Here is an 18,538-nt window from a genome sequence, read left to right on the forward strand (position 1 = left end):
TTAGGCAGCTTACTAGAAATGTTCCCAGATTGCAACCCAACTTCCCTTCTCCACCTAAAATAATCTATGACTTCCACTCACAGCGGCTCATGCAAGTGAGGGGCCCTGAAGCCCAAGCTTTATGAACATCATCTGCCTCTAATTGCTGATGGCCTGAGAGGGTAGTTAGGTAGGCATGATGGTAGCAAAAGTCAGGAAGAAGACTTAGAACTCAATGGAAAGTGAGGAATTAAATGGAGGAGAATGTAGGCAACGCTTTCAAGAAGTTTGGGTGAAAGGAAGAGGAGAGAGAGAGTTTGGTAGCTGAAAGGGCATGTGGGAATAAGAAGGAATTTGAGGGGAGGTTAAACTGGAGACACCTGAGCATATTTAAATAAGAGGGGAGGGAAGAACTGGGATCCAGAGCACATGTGGTGGGAGAAACCTTTGGTAGGAGAATTGAGATTTAACTGTTGGGATAAGATGGAACAAAGAGAAAGTCAATGCAATGAGCTTTAAAATTTGGTAATAGAAGAATAATTAATTCCTGCTTTTTTTCTTAATGAATTATACAGTGAAGTCATCACCTGATGTGGGGATGGAGAAAGTATGGGGAAAGGGAAAGGATGTGGGAGAATAAAGAAGGTTTTAAATAGTTGCCTGATAGTTTGGGAAAATGCATTTAGTAGAGAAGTGGAATGTGATCACTAGGTAACATTCCATGTGGGAATTGTAGTAATGAATTTAACACAAAACAAGTCAAATTCCCCTTTCTTGTGATTTTTCTATAGCAATGTGCGACTAGTTCAGTATAGGCATGTTGGATTCATCCAGGCTTGGGATTTTTCCAAATAAATAATATGGAGGGAGACAGTAGCCAGAAATTTAGAATATTTTCAGGGGAATGATTATGATGGGCCATGGAATTTAAGCTAGACAAAGAGGGAAATTACCTCAGAGTGGGGCAGATGTATTATGAAAAGTAATGGGGCCAATACATTGGGGGCCAAGGAAATCCAAGAGCTCTTGCAATGAGAGTAGGTAAGTAGGGAACACTACCATCATGGCTTCCCTCTAGCCCCTCAGCATCTAACTGCACTGGCAGCCTGATCCTTCTCATGTTACTGATAGCAGATGAAAGTACCCTAGGAAGCCACAAATAAACATACAATCAAGAGCCCCATTTGAAATCCTAAGGTAGTTCAGTCTACGATCCAAGCATGTCTGGTCTATAATGTGGGCTAAAGGGAGACTCCAATAAGGGATCTGAGCCTCCTGGGAAAGAACTTTATTCTAATGGAGGAGCAGTTCAAGGTACAGTGGATTGGTCCAACTCAAGCTGGTCAGTGATGAGATGAAGGGGTACTTTGCATTCAGCACAGTAAATCATGGCCCAGGTCCAAGACCTTTTTCCTTGAGTTTAAGGAGAAGATCCTGCAGTCAAGAGTGATTTGCTGTTTGCTAAAATACCTGAGGCGACTGAGGATACAAAGCAGTAAACGGCTTATGTAATGGAGTATAGCAAAGAAGGGGTAAGAGTTACTTTTCAGAATTAATTATCATGGCAGCACAATAATTATTATTATTGCAGGAAGTCAAATTATTATTACGTGGGTCAAGGAGTGAAGTTCCTCTAATTGCAGGTAGAGGGTAGAGCGATAGAAATATTTTTTGTTTGTTACTATGACCCTATTTTTACGCCTTGGCTGGGATGGCCTGGCCAAACACAGCTTACATAGGTTCCTATTATGCATATTTCTGGGGTGGATAGATACCCCAGAAATATGCATAATTATAATTAGTAGGTAGATACCCATTACTGTAAAAGGCTTGGACACCTCTTAAAGTCCCCAATTCCATGTAGCAGGGAATACCAGGAAACCATGAAAGGAAACCCTAGATCTTGGTTAGAATTCAGTGTCATTTCTAGGGAGAACTCTGTAACCTAAAAAGATTCTTGTAGGGCTGGGAGAATGGGGTGAAGGGTTAAAGAAGTACAAATTAGTAGTTGATAGTTGGACATAGGGATGGGGAGCACGGCAGAGGGAGTGTAGTTAGCATTAATATGATGGCTAGGTGGAGGGCCAGGGGTGGAGGGAGCAATTGTTGGATTGTTTTATGAAGTATATAGATGTCTAACCAATGTACTGTATACTTGAAACTAATTTAAATCAGTAAATTAGAAAAAAGATTCTTGTAGGGATTAGGAACCTGATTAGGTTAATAGTATGGAAGGATGAATAAATTCAGGATTAAAGGTAAACTTTTAAGAGGCTTTTTGTTGTGGTTTGTTTTAGGTAAGCAAAAATATATGCAAATGTCTGTGCTTTACCAAAACCATCAAGTCAAGAAACACCTCAAAATACCTGCTGTCTCTTTCTCCATCTCCATACACTCATAAACGCACAGGATGCCAGAACTGCAAGTGTTCTTCAGCAATCTAGTCAAATTCCTCTTATTTTGCAAGTGATGAAACTGAGGCCCAGAAAGGAGAAATGAGTTGACTTACTAATATCAAATCCAGAAGTGAAGTCTCCTCACCCCTTGTTTAGGGAGTCACTCCTAGACTCTTCAAGAGAGAACCCCGCTCCTCTTTCAGGAGACTTCCAAAAGCACAGTTTCCCTACATGAGCAGGTGTGCAGCTCAAACTGTCTAGGGATCTGAAAGAGGAAGGAGCCCACCTTTTCCTTTCCGAGTGGGGTTGGAACTGAACTGACTGAGTTTTTCTCAAAGTTTTGTGAAGGTCTGTGTTGAAACCTGGCCTCTCACCTGTAGCTGGGCTGTCGCTGCAAGCATCTTCTGCCGAGTTTGCAGTACTGTGGATGAGGACATGGAGATAGGTACACTTTGCCTCAACCACCTTATATCTTCCCACATACAAGACAGCTGCAAAAGAAGTCACGAGGTCATATCATCGTCCAAGCCAGTACATGATTTAGGTTGTGGCATCAAAGCACAGCAGGGAGAAGGAAACCTGACCCCTGATGTTTGTTCTCCAGTCCATTTTCAGATACATGCGAAACAACTTTTTGATCTCTGTCCAATTGGAAAAAGATCTGAATGTTAATGAAACAGTCAGATTCACATTTTAGTCTTTGCCAAATGATCCCATAACTCAGAGTAGTGAAGACACAATCTGACAGGATGCAAGCTTCTTCGCTTGGAAAATATAGCATAGACGGTATTTTGGCATTTTGTATGACACAGGACATCTCAGGGCTGAAAGAGACCTTTGAGATAATTTACTCCCGCCCCAAAACTTTGATCACTGGAGACCCTTCAGCTAAGGTTTCAGAGATTTACGTGCAGTAACATTGGTGCAAAGTGGACGAAAATGAAATCAGAACTCAGTATACCTTTGTGAACCACAGAAAATCTTGTGTAATGGAACTGGTGTGAGAGTCATCTATTTCAACAATCGGTATTTGATCTTCATTGGTGACTAACATGTTGTCTTTGTAATAAAATATAACAGCTATGTAGAGTCCCCTAAAAAGAAAAAGCAAAATAAAAATTTTCCTCAACCACCTTCCTCTACCAAGCCTGAATCATGGGAAAAAAATATTTTTGGATATGAAAAAGATAATATAAAATATAACCAGGAGTACATTCTTGCTATGTATGAAAAATTTACTAAACTAGAACTCAGAGAAATTATCATCTTGTTTAAATTCTCAGGAAAAAGTGAACTTCATATTTTTAAATGTGATATACATTTATTTATCTAAAATTTTAAAATTATAATTAGCATACAGTATTATATGAATTTCAGGTATATAACGTAGTTATTCAATATTTATGTAATTTATGAAATGATCACCATGATAAATTTAGTAACCATCTGTTACCATACAAAGTTATCATGATATTATTGATTATATTTTCTATGCTGTACTATTGCTCAGCTATAAAAGAAATGAAACCTTGCCATTTGCAACAACATGGGACCTAGAAGTTATGCTAAGTGAAATAAGTCAGACATAGAAGGACAAATACTGTGTGGTCTCATATATAGAATTTAAAAAACAAAACAAAAACAGCAACAGACTCACAGACACAGAGATCAACTACTGGTTGCCAGAGGTGTGGGGGTGGGGGTAGAGTGGGTGAACGAGGTAAAAGGGAATGAGAGGTATGAATTTCATATTCTTTTAATCACAAAAAAGAATTTTCTACCAAGTTACCACTCAGAACCAAAAACAGCTGATTCCTGACAAGTTAAGACTTCCTGGAAAAACTGCATAGGACTCACCGTTTCAAGGTCTTCACAAACTTGTTTGAGGAATGGAATAGGTGTTTCAGGCTCCTCGAGACTGACTGCTTGCGGCCCGTGGTTTGTAATTTTGAACTTTCTGGAACACAGGAAAAATACTGTATAAATTCCGTTGGCAGAACAACACTCCCAGCACCTTCTTCCCTTTCTCTCCCCTGTTCCCTAAGTGTCACTCATCCTCAGTCTCATGTAGGGAGTCAGCACATTCATTCCCACAAGAAGCTTTTGTATCTTGATATGCCAGTGGTTAACTCTTTAAAAATGTTAGAGATAAGTAACATTTAGAACTTCAGCGGAAACTACTTAGGTGTTTTGTTTATCTTCTGCATAACAGCAATTTATTATAAAGTGGGATAAAAAGAAATGGAATCAATTCTGTTGCCCTCCCCCCATCTCCCCACATTGCCTTTTAATATTTATTCACTTCCCCATGCTGGCAAATCTCTTCTTATTACTCTACATATCACATTCAGTTTTTAAATTATGAAATTGATATAAGCACATTACAGAAAATCTGGAGAACAGAAAAAAAGAAGAAAACTTCACCTATTTTATCCTGCCTCTTTAGTACACCACTGGTAGAATTCTGGGAAAGTTTTTTCCAGTGTATTTGTTGGCTTACAAAAATAGTTTTAGGCGTAGGTATGATTATTATCTTTATCATTCAGAAGAAGAAACTGAGATAGACAGATTAAGTGGATCATCCAAGATAAAAAAAAATCCAGTACCTGGAAAAACTGAGATTTTTTTTTCACTGAGTAAGTATTTATTAGGACACTACTATGTGCAATGTTCTGTGGCTTATAGCGGTGAGAAAATCATCCATTGCATCTGTTCAACTCTTCTGTTTACAACCTGGAGCTCTCTCTGATAAAACAGTGCTCCATGGAGCTGAAGTAGATGATCACTGATTTCAATTCTCAAATGCAATGAAGGGAAGCTGAGGTTGTTGGGGTCATCATCAAGCTCCCGATAGACATGTCACTGGGATGAGAACTGGTCCAGATCAGTGCTGTTAGGCATGGACACCCGTGTGATAGCCCATGGCTCAGGCCCAGTATGGCTCTGCCCATGATATTACAGGAGCAGTTGTGAATGAGATGACTGACACAAGCATTCTTGCCAGCTTTAAGCTTGTGCTGGTGACGATTGTTCCTGGCAGAACAAAGTAAAAGCATTTTTTTCTGACTTGAACATGAATTTGGCTGGTCATATCCTACTTGAAAATTATGCTGCTGGGACTTCCGGTTAAAGGCAGCATATTGAACATATTCATTACATACCACTCTCTCCCAAAACTTCACTAAAAAGATTTTTTAAAAATCTATAAAGTCAAAGACATAAATCTTTAAAGACAAAGAGATGGAAAAGGAGACAAAAGCAAGTGAATTTTGGTAGCTGGAAAGCAGATGGACAGATGGATTTAGCAGACTTGAGGAAGATGAATCCTAAGCCAGCAGTGGAGAAAGCTGAGAAGTAACCTGACTCACCCCTTGGGCACCATATACTGTTGAAAGTGGGGAGTGAATGTGGAGCTAAAATTGGGGGGATGTATTGAAGTCTGTTTAAAAAGTAGTTCAACTTCTAGATATCCTCCCCTACTCAGCAGAGGTGGACAAATACTCCTCCCCCACTCTAGAAGAAAGCTTGTGGCTTATCCTCTGGAAAACAAAAACATCTCTGGAGTAGGAGACATGGGTACAGTTAAAAATAAGGGGAAGAGGTGGTATGTACTCAGGTTAATGAAATGAAAGTTTCCATATAGAATATTTCCTCATTGGGCTCTCGGAACACTGGTACTCAAACACTTATACACTCCAGGCGGGACTCTGGAAGAAACTTCTCTGGAAACTCTGACTGGACTAAGAGAATACACTTGAAGATTCTGACATTGGCTTCATTGCTTTCCTAAAGATAAGGCCATGCCAGATCACCTGACAATGAAGTCTGTAAATAAAGTGCCCTGTCCATGTGTTCAGAGCTTCCCAACAGCTATTGAGTTCATTTCCCTTAAATCTGAGCAAACATCCAAGGATCACCAGGCTGTTGTGAAAAGCAAGTAACAAAAAAGGCCAAAAACAAACAAAAGGCAATTTAGAGGAGAGACTATGCTGAGAAAAGAAAATATAAAATGAAACAAAACCTATCATTAATAGCCTGAGAGATGAAAAAAAGACATTGTGTTCTTGTAAAAAAGATAGGAGTCTGTAAGAGAAACACTTAGAGAACAAAAGCAAGCACTGACAATTAAAATATATATTATTAAAGTCTGAAAAACCTAGAAAATAAAGTTGGGAAAATCTCCAAACAAGTAGAGCAAAAGGGCATGAAGACAGAAAGCAGAAAGGGGCTGGGCGGGGGCGGGAAGAAAAAAGTAAAGGGCTAGTCTATGAGGTTCAACATTTGAATAAGAGTTTTTGTACGAGAGCAGAGTAAAAGAAGGGAAAAATAAAGAAATAATTTAAGAAAATATTTTGTAATTGAAGGGTATATATTTCTATCTTACCAAGTATGTAGCATAACAGACAAAGATAGAGCCACATGAAGGTATATAACAGTGAAATTTTAGAATACAGATGTTAAAAAGAAAACTTAAAACCTTCAAAAGTAGTAGAAAAAGATGTTTCATATAAAACTTTTGGAATCAGAATGGCATCAGACTTCTCAGCACTGAGAGGTTGAAGACAATGAAGCAATGCCTCCAAAGTCTGAAGGAAAACGATTTCAATTGAGAATTCTATACTTCGAACCCTTAAATAAGTATTAAGTAGAGTAAATACATCTTTAGACATTCAGTGTGTCCAGAAATTACCTCCCAGGTATCCTCTCGGGAAGGTACTAGAGGAAAGGCTCCACTAAAAAATATGAGAGACTAACCCAAGAAAAAGGAAGACATGGGATAAAAAAGAAGAAATCTAATATTGGAGAATGGGAAGAAGAGTCTTCAATATGGTGGTGAAAGGAGATCCTAGGGTGACAGCTGTGCACCAGACAGGAAGCAGCCAGTAATCGGTCTAGGATGAAGGTCAGAGGGCTCCATGAGAAGTTTCTTTAACAAGATGCAGTTGAAACAATACTAATGTATCTGATTGTATTGAGAGAAAATCTATATGATTGGAGAATAGGTTGGGGATTAGTTAAAACCACATAGAAAAATAAGAAAATACAATAAAGGATGATTAACTGTAGGGAAGACAAAAAGTTATCCAGGAAAGAAAAATAATAGAATTTACACGACCATTATAATGTAACAGGTATTGACCTTTAAAATTATTAATATGTTAGGAAGATAAGGGGGTAGGAAATGTATGTGCATATAAGAGGGTAGATAGGGTAAAAAAGAAAATCATCATCTTCCGTAGTGAGATAATGCCTATAATCAAAAAATATGAAGAGTTAGCAATATAAACATCGTATTTAGGGATATGGAGAAAATATCAAAAGAATTGGCTGAGAGAATTGAGCCTTTGGGGAGTAGAAAATGGAGACTGGGAGAAATTGCTTTTTTAAAATAATAAAACTCTTTTAAGTGCTTTACTTATTTTAAGCTATTCAACCATTTACAATGGCCGACAGGTATATATAATTCTAATCTGCATTTTACAGGTGAGCAAAGTGAGGTATAGAGAGGGTAGGCAACTTGCTTGAGGTAAAACAGCTAGTAAATGTCCAGCCTGGATTTGACCCCAGGTAGTCCAGCTTCAGACTATAATCACATATAACTTAAATAAAAATGAAAATTAAGCTAAACAAATTAGACTACAAAATAAAAAGAGAAAAATGAGAAATGCTACTACCAATTGGGAAAGGGGCCTTTGCAGATGTTAAACATTCCATGTCTCCTTCACTTTGGGCACATGGTAGAATTTTACTTCTTGAAGCCCTTGTGGTTGGGTGGGGCCCTATGACTATTTTTGCCCAGTGAGTTTTGAGTGTAAACTACATAGAAAGGCTTCCCCATATGAGACAGACCTTCAGGAATTTCTTTTCCTTTTCCCATGGGTGCTGGAAAATATTTCTAGAAAAAGGATGTTGACAACATAGAAAGGCAGCTCTCAGTTGCCCAGTGGTAGATATAGCATATGGGAGAAATAAATATTTTGGAGGAGATTTGATTAGTGCAGAACATCACCCAGGTTGACTGATAAAAAGTCTTAACTTACATTTATCCTAAAAACTGAGGCTTCTATTCTGCCTCTGCTTAATTCAGGGCTCTGGATCAACTGTCCATTTTCTGAACTCTGAATGCAGTAGGTCTTTAGCTTTTAAGTGCCTGAAGTATAGGGAGTTTATTTTATTCATACCGGTATGTCTAGCACCCGACACATAATAGGCAGTGTTTTAATTAATGTTTGCCAGTTGAAAAATTGGATGTTAGTGAAATTCACTTCTACTGGTTACTGCTTTGGTGAACACAATTGGCTTCTTTACAGTTCATTATGAATGTCAGGGCATTTACCTTACGAACAATAAAGGCTGCTCAACATCTCCACTAAATTTTCTTCCCAGTATTGAACATGCAGATTAGCTGTAGCCAAAATACAGAAATTAATGTGGGTTTTGGTACCTCCAATGTAGGGCTTTGGTAGGAGAGAGATGTTTTATTATTATGTCTGCATTTGAAATACGCTGTGTATTTATTGAGTACTCCAGGTCATGACAATGGAGTCAATTATTACATTTTGATCCTGGGACATATCAGTAAAGTACTGAAGATGAAGAATACTCTGAAAGAATAATGGAAGAAAAATAGGCTAGAATTTGCAGAGTGCCTGTATTATGCCAGTTGGGTTTAATCCATAACTTAATTTAATCCTCATAACAATCCTGAAAGATAAATACTATTTTATCGATAGTTTCTGATAGGCAAGGTATGACTCAGAGGTTAAATGCTTTTCTCAAGGACACATGACTAGTAAGGGGTAGAACTAGGGCTTAAAATTATTTTTTTATACTTATAAATTTTTTAAAGGTTTCTCTCTCCAGTAAACCACACAGTATCTCAATTGAGTATTTTAAATAACAGATTTATAGTTTTTATATGCAGTACTAAATTATCCATCATTTATTATTTTAGAATTAAAGATATTTATGTTAAATTATTTTAGAATCATTTTTTGTGAAGGTCATTTCTTTTATCCTGGCATATTATAAGTCAACATTTCCTAGAGTTTGTGTCTTGGAAAACTAATTATTTGAAAAATGTTTTACAATGGCCAAATAAATTTGGAAAAGGCTTGCTTAACCAAATTCAAAATGTCTCTTTATTAGAGTCTTTAACATTTTAGTGTCTATTTTACTCTTCCGAGGGAGGAATGTATAATTCACCATTTTCTAAACTTACTTGACCAGAGACTCTTTTTTAACTGAACATCCTCTAGAACTTACTGTTCTTTGGAACACATTTTGGGTACTGTTTATGTATCCAGAGCACATTTCAATATATAGAATATTCCTCTTTTTGAGAAGTTCAACCTTATGTTTTACTTAAATATTTCCTTATATTGTATTTATATTTACATCCCTGTGGGGGTGGGGAAGCATGAACATGATAAAAGTTGAATGGAAACCATAGAAAAACTGGGCTGTCTAGACAATCATTTCTTGATTATTGGATAGTAATCCAATAGTAATGGGGAGAGCTTCTAAATCCTAAGATAATATAAAAAAAAAATAATCCCTCATTCTCATGAGTAGTTTTAGCTTACCCCTCTGATAAAGACCAAACACAATATAGCTTATGAATTTCAAAAATTATCTATCCAATAGCTTTATTATATTTACCTGCCATACAGGAACCGGTGGGCAGGGGAATGAAGGAGAGGCAGGAAAAGACAAAGGCAGTGAGGCAAGAAATCTATGGTTGAAACTAAGAGATAGTAGCTGAGTTTTGAGTAGGTGTAAAGGTAATCATATTTTAGCAAAAAGTTGTGCCCAATTACTGTATGACAACAAAGCCCTGCCTATAGCTAGAAATGAGGACAAGTATTTGCAAGAAAATAATGTTCTAGGTGATACCTGGTCTAGTAAATAGACCCTGGATAACAGAATTGAGTGCACCTTTTTTGGTGTGGAATGTTGAAGGTGCTGGTCTGAGTAAAGTTTTCCTGGATATCTTGGAATGAAATCCCACTTGGGTTTCCTTCTTAAGTTTCTTCCATGCATGTTTACATCTCCTAATGAGCCACTCATTAGTAGAACATATCTTGCAAACACTTGTCCTTTTATCTAGCTATAGCCAAAATTTCTAAAGCGCTTTGTTGCCATAGTTTACAGTAATTGGGAACAACTTTTTGCTAATGTTAAGTATGATGTTTTTTCACCTAGTCAAAATTCAGCAAGCATCTCTTAGTTTTAACCATAGATTTCTTACCTCGCTGGTCCAGCAGTGCTCTGAATCTAGAGAATGCAATGTAGTTGGTGATCAGATGGATGAAGGAGCGTGGAAAATGAAAACTTTATGGAGGCTTTAATTCTCCAAATAAAACTAAGTGCCTTTTCCACGAATCATTACACAGATCAGAAACCTGACCCTGTCCCATTTGAACAGCCCAAGTAAAAGAGAAGCTTTCAAAAGCTTCTCAGATTTTCTGGGCATAGTTGCCTGGGTCTAGAGAAAGTATGTTCTACTTTCTCTTGAGCAGTAGTACAGGGGAAAATTAAAATGCAGGATGAGTTTAAAGTCCAGGGCCCAGTCCTAATGTAAGGATGGGAGACAAAATGAGGTATGATGAGAAGACTGGATTTGAAGACAAAACCTAGGTTGGTATCTTGATTCTGTCTTTTCTTGGCATTATGACCTTAGTCAACTCACTTAGCCTTAGTGATAATTGGCAAAATGAGGATGAAAAGGAAATATTACATGTGGAATTATGTGTAAACTTTACTGTGAATGTACATAAAGGTTTAATATTATTGTTGCTGTTATAATTGGTTGAGCTTCCTTAGAGATGCTCACAGAATTTTCTTTGGAGGGGAAAAGTTGTAGGGTGAATATCCTAAAGACCTAGCACACTGAGGAGTTTTGGGAAGGGATAATTCAAAGGGAAGGGAACCTATGGCAGCTGCTGTTTTTCTTGTGTTTATTTTCGAACTGTCATAAAGAGAGGGTGAGAGAGAAAGCGAGGAAGGGGAGGAAGGAGAGAAAAGTCTCTTTTGAAGGGTTAAAACAAGATAGTACTGTAAAGTGATTCCAGATGTACAAATATTAATATCTCTCTCTCCCTGATGAATGAGAAGGTATGACCCAGTTAGGAAACTGCTAAAATTACCGGCGCCACCGAGACCTCAGTTGATGGCCCAGCACAGATTTTTATCCTTACCCCGGCAACTGTAATGCTGATGAAGGGCTCGGACCTGCTGTAGCAGACCTTCCAAAACTTCACTCTGTCCCTTGTGTCTGGGCTCTCTGTCGTCATAGTCTTTCCAGTCTATTGAACAAAAGAAACAAACAGTGAAGTTTTAAAGCAGGGGAGGCCTCTTCCCTGCCTTGCCTCAGGAACCGAGTTTTGCTCATGCTACCCACAGACTCCATGGGTAAGCACCCAACACTTGCACAGCTAGCAGGCAATGCCAAGGGTTTGGAAGCTGCCATTGTTCGGGGCGCTGTGCAAAACAGTAATTGTGGTTGATTTCTTGTGTTGGGAAGTTTTAGGGTAAGAGAAAATGGTAACTGAAAGCCAAAAGAAAATGGAGAACTTGGGAGTCCAGTTTCCCCTCCCCCCAGCTCTTTCCCCTCCTTTTCAGTATCTCATGCCCTAATCAGTTCCCCTGCCACCTCTCCACCCAGCACCCCAAGTCTCAACTGGATTTCCACAGTAGGAAAGAAAGGGGTGGGAATGTGCAGACTAGATGAAATCCACAGTCCCAATGCTTTTATTGTAGGTTTCACACTTTTGGCCAAATTGACATTTCTTTCCAAGGAAGGAGCCCATGTCAGATGCCAAGAAATGGAAATCTACATTTTGCTCTAATGAATGTCTGCTTTGGTTAGCTGGCACAGCAACTCCTGCACATACTCTGAGCCACCAACCACCCTGTCTGCTCAGTCTCTAAATATACAGTATTAGCTTACATGGCAAATTTAAATTGCAATACCCACTGAGATTTTTCTCCCCCTTCTATTTTCATTCCATTTGGCAATAATGATATCAAGAGTAATAACCCGTATGGGACTAATGTCAAGACTGTAATTCTGCTGTCTCCAACTCTGTTTTTTTTTTTTTTTTTTTTAAACAGGTCAGTCAGTCATTTCATAGTCCATCCCTTCTTCCCTCTATTTTATTTCCCCCAGTTTTACTTTCTGAACCTTTCAAAAGCAACAACTTCAGGCTCTTCTTAGTTGAAATGCTTTCTCTAAAAGTGCTAGCTATTCTTTCCTAGAAAACTTAGTTCACGAGTGTATCAGAGGCTTAAATTCTAGTTGAATTAGTTTCAAATTCCCTCCCTCCTTCCAGATTTATTTTAAAATGTAGAATCTCCCTTGTTTAGAAACTTAAGCAGATGCCATACAGTTAAAGTTAGGTAAAAGCCTTCCACAGTGGTCCATCCAAAGCCAGGTTGTACAGCACAGTTAGGAAGAACACAAGTTCTGGACTCAGGTAAACCTGAGTGTGAATCGTGCCTCTTCCAATTCCTTGCTTAGTGTCTGTAAAGCAAGTTACTTACACTGCCGGGGCCTCTACTCCACACTATGAGAAACGAGCATAGTATCTATCTTGCAGTATTTTTTTGAGGATTAAATGAGAGAACTATGAAGGCTCATGGAAGGTGTTATATAAAGTAATAACTTAAAAAGGGAATTCATTGACGGAAAGTTAACTCCCTGAGTAGTAAGTACGGAAATGTCATTTCTTGCCCTATTGGAGGATCCCCTAGAAAGAAGGAGGCCTCAGAGATTTTCTGATCCTTCCTGCTTCTCACCCTCCTCCAGGTATCCTTCTCCATTTTACCTCTCCGAAGACTGAAACCCAGTTCTCTTTGCTCAGCTTGTCAGTGGCATAGCCAGGACTATAACATAGTCCATGGCCCTCTATATCATGTGCATTTCCTTATACCGTGGGCGTGTTTGTTTCTTTGTTTTGAGAAGCAGGGTCAGAGCTTGGTTGGAGTCTGTGCAGTGTGGCTTAGTTGTGGTCCACTGCGGAGGCCAGGAATTGGCATAGGTGCATTCTGCAGACTCGAGTCCTTGTGGGCAGGAACCATGACTTAATTTCTCTTTGCCTCAGGTTTCTTATCTGTAAGTGAGTTTTTGAATCTTTTTTAGGAAATTTCAAAGAAATAATGTAAGTAAAGCACCAGTCTGGGTACGTAGGAGACACTCATTAAATGTCGTGAGGCGTTGTGACTGGAGGCATGATTGCGTCAGGTAGGATGGACTAAGAAAGAGCTTTTATTGAGAAATCTGGAAATGTTTGAGGAGACGAACGCCAAGTGGCCCTTGGACTATCTGTAATGTCCTTGGTGTCTGGGCTCACTGAGATAAACACTGCTCTCATGGATTCCCAAAGGTCATTAGGAGTTTGTTTTCTTAGTTGGATAAATGCATCTGAAATACTCATGATAAGATGAACGACGTTACTTGCTTAAGACTCTTGGGTGGCTGAATTACCACCTGGCCCTGAACATGCTAATACATTCTAATGAGTGTTAATACTGCCATCAATGCAAGGGGAGATGAAATGGACCTGGCCGTTTTAGCTAAGCCCTATTACATCAGAGGCCAGCTTGAGCTGATGACTTTATGATACATTAGAAAATTGCTAATGCTAAATTGCAGCCCAAGTGAACACTGGACACGATGCCAAGGTTTTTGGAAAGAATGAGTTTTTCTCATAGATGTTTGGAAGGTTCTGACGACTATATAAAATAGGAGACTTTGGGGATGAGGGAGAAAATTGAAAATATATTAAGAAATCAGGAACCTGACAGGAATAAACTTAGTGTGGTAGGAAAAGAGCAGATTGTGCCACATAATACAGTTCACTGTTCTGGTAATGAGACACTTCAATTACAACACAATGCAGAGCTTACATTCACTGGCGATATCAGCGCTTTCCTGATCGTAACTCAGACAAGCCTGTCTGGGTCCTTTTCTCTTATTATGTACCATACCATATAACATAAGTCTATAAAAACACATTAAGGCCTTTTGTAAAAATATTTTTTAAAAAGTTTTATAGCTTACTGGAACATATTACCCAATTTCCAATTACTCTGTCATGTTAGAATACATTGTCTTCTAGTAAATATTTGAATACTGATCTGTTACATCACAATGTCATACTCTGTTTATAAATAGAACCAGAGTGTTTTTATATTGTTCTTTCCAAGTGATATGGCATGTCTGCAGCAACTACAACGGCATGTTTGCATTTCGGTTCTTTGCCAGATACCTCTATTAATTCATTGTGCAGTTTTGGAAAGTGTCACCATTTGCTACGTTAATTACCAAGAAATAAGTGACTCTTCCCAGTCTTGGACAACTGTTCTTGTCATTCTGGAGAGAGCTTTTCAAATCGGCTATGAGGAGGAGTTCTGAATAGAATATGAAGTTTGTAGAAGTGGAACATCAGATGTTTATAAGTAAACGTATCTGTATGTGAATCAGAATTTGCGTGGGCTATGGATTTGGAATGGGTTTCCCAGTACCCTACCTTTAGGTCAGCTGAGACTAGCGTTTTTAAATATAATTTAATTTTTTATTTTTTGCTTTTCCGTCTCTTCTATCTCTCCATCTCAAATTATACTTTTTTTTTTCTTTTTGGAATGAGATTGGTTCTCTTAGTATCTTAGTCTTGCAATAGTCCCAATTTGTGTTTCTGACAAGTCTTCAATAAGAAAGATGTGCAAATAAGACTGGACTAATTAAATTGTCAATTGCTAGAGGATTCAGGAGCCTTAGAGATCTCTGGCTTTGATGGTCTAGAGCTCTATATGACCTGGTTTAGCCATCTGAATCCACCAGAGGTGGGAGGTAGGAATGGTTCCCTGGGTCTGCCTGATAGCAGGGCACTAGTTACCATAGCACGGTCTTGAGCAGTTTAGGCTTGAATCTTAGCTCAGCCACATGTCAGAGTCTAATTATTAGAGGAGGAGGAGGGTTTGAACCTGACGTCGGAGCTTGCTGACTTGGTGATGTTGGGCTCAAAGTACATATGTGCCTCTCTGTTAATAGTTCCCTTGTCAGTAAAATGGGTCTAATAATAAAAATCATCTCAATAGGTTTGTTATGAAGATTAAATGAGTTAATCCATGAAAAATACTTAGATTAACATGCAGCATATAATGAGTCTTATAAATGTTAGTTCTGATGTTGCTAGTAATGTGGATCATAATAATGATGGTGCTTACCCATAAAACAGAAACAGTGATGAATGACTGTTGTGAGGATTTAGTGAGACACTGAATGTGAAAGCCCAAAGTATACCACCTGATTCATGGTTAGTCCTGGGTAAAGGTTGTTATAATACTTGAAAAATACATAAATACACGAGAAGGAAACCGAAGCGCCCATAATCTCAAAACCTAAATATCTGCTATTAAATTTGGATAATTGTATGCAGACATTCCTGCCTAATTATAGTCAAGCTTACAGTTTAATTGTTATGTAAAAAAAAATTTTTTTTTACATAAAACTTATATTGTAAGAATTTCTTCTATACAATGAATGGTTTTACAAAACACCACTTTTAGTGGTTACATTTTGTTCTACAGTATGGATACTATATCATACTTTATTTAATCTTTAAGTTAATATTGGATATTTGTTGTCTTTTCTACACATGATATTTCACTATATCATATATTGCTGCACTGTGCATATTTGTACTTAAGTGTTAGTCTGCCTCTATTTCCTTAGGTTAGATTGCTACATGTGTAATTATTATGGGATAAAGAAAAATGAACACTCTTATGGCAGTGGTATATATGGCAAATTGTGTTCCTTCCAGAAAGGATGTAGCAGTTTGCACTCTCACAAGAAACATGCTATACCATTTTTAACTATCACATTAGTGAAGATGTAAAAAAAAAAAAAAAATTGCCATCCAGAGCAACAGGCTCATTAGGCAGAAAAATTCATCATATGGCATGTCTGTGTGTGTGTGTGTGTGTGTGTGTGTGTGTGTATTTATATAAATAAATATATAAAAATATATATTATCAAAAAATATATATATATGTGTGTATATATATATTTTTTGGTTAATTAAATCTGGTTAATAGAGAGTTACCAAATACATCAGGGCATAAACTATCTCAGATAATTAGAAGAGGCTTTTGCTGTTTTTTTTTTCAGTCACCGCTACCAATATTATAGGTTATATTTGTGGCAGAGTACAGCAGAGTGCCTGTTAGCAAGAAAGCTTTTCTTCTGACAGAATGTAAGTAAGATTCGCTAGATTCCTGATGAGGAAGAGGGTATGAGAGATAAAATGAACTGCATGCACTCTGGGCCAGCCAGTCCCGATGCGTCGTTTCACTACATCCCCACGAAAGCCATGTGAAAGAATTTGGACCCATTCTACAGATGTTGAATTGAGACTCAGAGATTTTAAGTAACTTTTGAAGGTCATGCAGCTACTAAAAGGTATAATGGGTATTAAATTTGGTCTTGCTGGTTACACATTCTCTCTCCTTTCATTCCACTGAGTTGCCTTCCAGGGGAACATTTCTACAGAGGAATCATTCATTATGTGTCCCAGATGCTACCATGAGTTAGTCCTGAGAAGTGGGGAGAGGGAATGGCAGTGACATCCCAAGGATGGAGCTGGAGTTGGAGCCTGTGGCCAGGCTCGAGAGAGTTCACCGCCACTACCTACTAGAGGGAGAGGCACATGCTGGTGTCGTAGTCTGAGCAGGTCCCCATCCTTTCATGTTATAAGCTGAGACTTGAACAAAATACTGTTGGCCCTGCAAAGTATCAAAATAGAGAGAATGAAGCATCAGGAATTTTATTTAATCACTTTTACCCTAGAAGCAGATTCCTGTGTCTGATTAGCTCATTTGTCCCTTGGGACTATATTATGCTGCCACCCATACTTTACCTTCCTAGCTTTTCTTGACCGTTATGTTTACATACGACAATAAATTTTGGGGGTACCCTCTCAAGTTTCTTTGTACTTTCTTTTTTTCCAAAATGGAATATTATAAATACTTTTTCTGAGCCCTCCAAACAATTATACACACATTTTTAAAAGTCACAGTTCTGTAAGGTTTACCAAAAAGATTAATTTCTCACCCTCGCCTCTTTCTTCTTATTGTCCCCTCCCCAGAGGCAAACACCATCACTGTTTTTAGCTGATCAACTTGCTTTATAAAATTAACCAGCCAGAAAAAGTATCTTTCCACATTAGTACTTTAAATGTCTACTTCATTCTTTTAGTGGCTGCATAGTACCTCACTGTGGGGAAATACAGTCATTTATTTAACCAATCTCTTATTGGTGGACATTTAGATTGTTTCCATACTTTTGCTGCAATAAATAATGCTGCAATACATTTTTAACTCAGCTATTCAAACTTCTGAAAAATTATTTAATGTTATTTCAATTTTAAAATAATTATTAAAACAATGGCTTACATTCTTTAATGTTTTATGGTGTTATGAATTAAGGAGTTATTTTTGTTTGCTTATAATCTTTTAAATTGTTTTATATGGCTTTATGTTTTAGCTTTGAGGAATTTTTTTTCCTAGTGAACTCAAAGGGGCGTTTTAGAAACCAGCATTTGATAAAACATAGCTTGCAAAAATTGTAAAATGACGAAGTTAAAAAAGAAACCTTTGTAGAGCCTTTGCTAGAGGTTCAGTAATATTGGCCTTACCATATTATAAAGTTAAATTTTTTAACATTAAAATGGGTTTCTACATACCTTAAGGTTATGGAGGTTCTGTAGAAGTGTAAACCTACTTCTAGGCTTTTATGTGATTGGGATAGTGTCTGTGTTGTTCTCATTGGACAACCAAGTGGAAAAACTTAATCCCTATAAAAATTAGTTCAAATATTAGAGAAACTCTCTATGGAGAGCTTTCCATTTTTATCACCATATCACTTTTTCTTTAATGCAATGAAAATTCCTTAGGGTTCTCTTCTGGCCCTCTTCCATCATATGAGCTATAGGGTCGGGATCAGTCTTCTGCCGATAGCATCTCCGGGGGCCACCCATTCAGGGGTTTGTTTGTTTTGGTAATCCACAGTTTTGGCCCCTGGTATAGATGTGTGATTAGCACTAAAAGTCAAGATTCTGTGGTGGTGACCCAACCACCAAGAATGCTGTTAAAATAAG

At 37.9% G+C, this 18,538-nt stretch overlaps 1 protein-coding gene across 4 annotated transcripts in view; it reads right to left on the bottom strand.

The window, feature by feature from the left end:
- Positions 1 to 18,538, bottom strand: part of ANKFN1 (ankyrin repeat and fibronectin type III domain containing 1) — a 527,248-nt gene that overhangs the window by 54,068 nt on the left and 454,642 nt on the right. For all 4 annotated transcript variants that reach the window (XM_036222287.1, XM_036222289.1, XM_036222288.1 and 1 more), the window contains 5 exons: positions 17,075 to 17,165; positions 11,576 to 11,683; positions 4,233 to 4,332; positions 3,337 to 3,469; positions 2,750 to 2,866 (listed from right to left, as the gene is read on the bottom strand). In XM_036222287.1, coding sequence (XP_036078180.1) covers positions 2,750 to 2,866; positions 3,337 to 3,469; positions 4,233 to 4,332; positions 11,576 to 11,683; positions 17,075 to 17,165 — 549 coding nt within the window. The remainder of the gene's footprint in view (positions 1 to 2,749; positions 2,867 to 3,336; positions 3,470 to 4,232; positions 4,333 to 11,575; positions 11,684 to 17,074; positions 17,166 to 18,538) is intronic.

Source organism: Rousettus aegyptiacus, unplaced genomic scaffold, assembly GCF_014176215.1.
Source record: "Rousettus aegyptiacus isolate mRouAeg1 unplaced genomic scaffold, mRouAeg1.p scaffold_m13_p_6, whole genome shotgun sequence".
Taxonomy (NCBI): domain Eukaryota; kingdom Metazoa; phylum Chordata; class Mammalia; order Chiroptera; family Pteropodidae; genus Rousettus; species Rousettus aegyptiacus.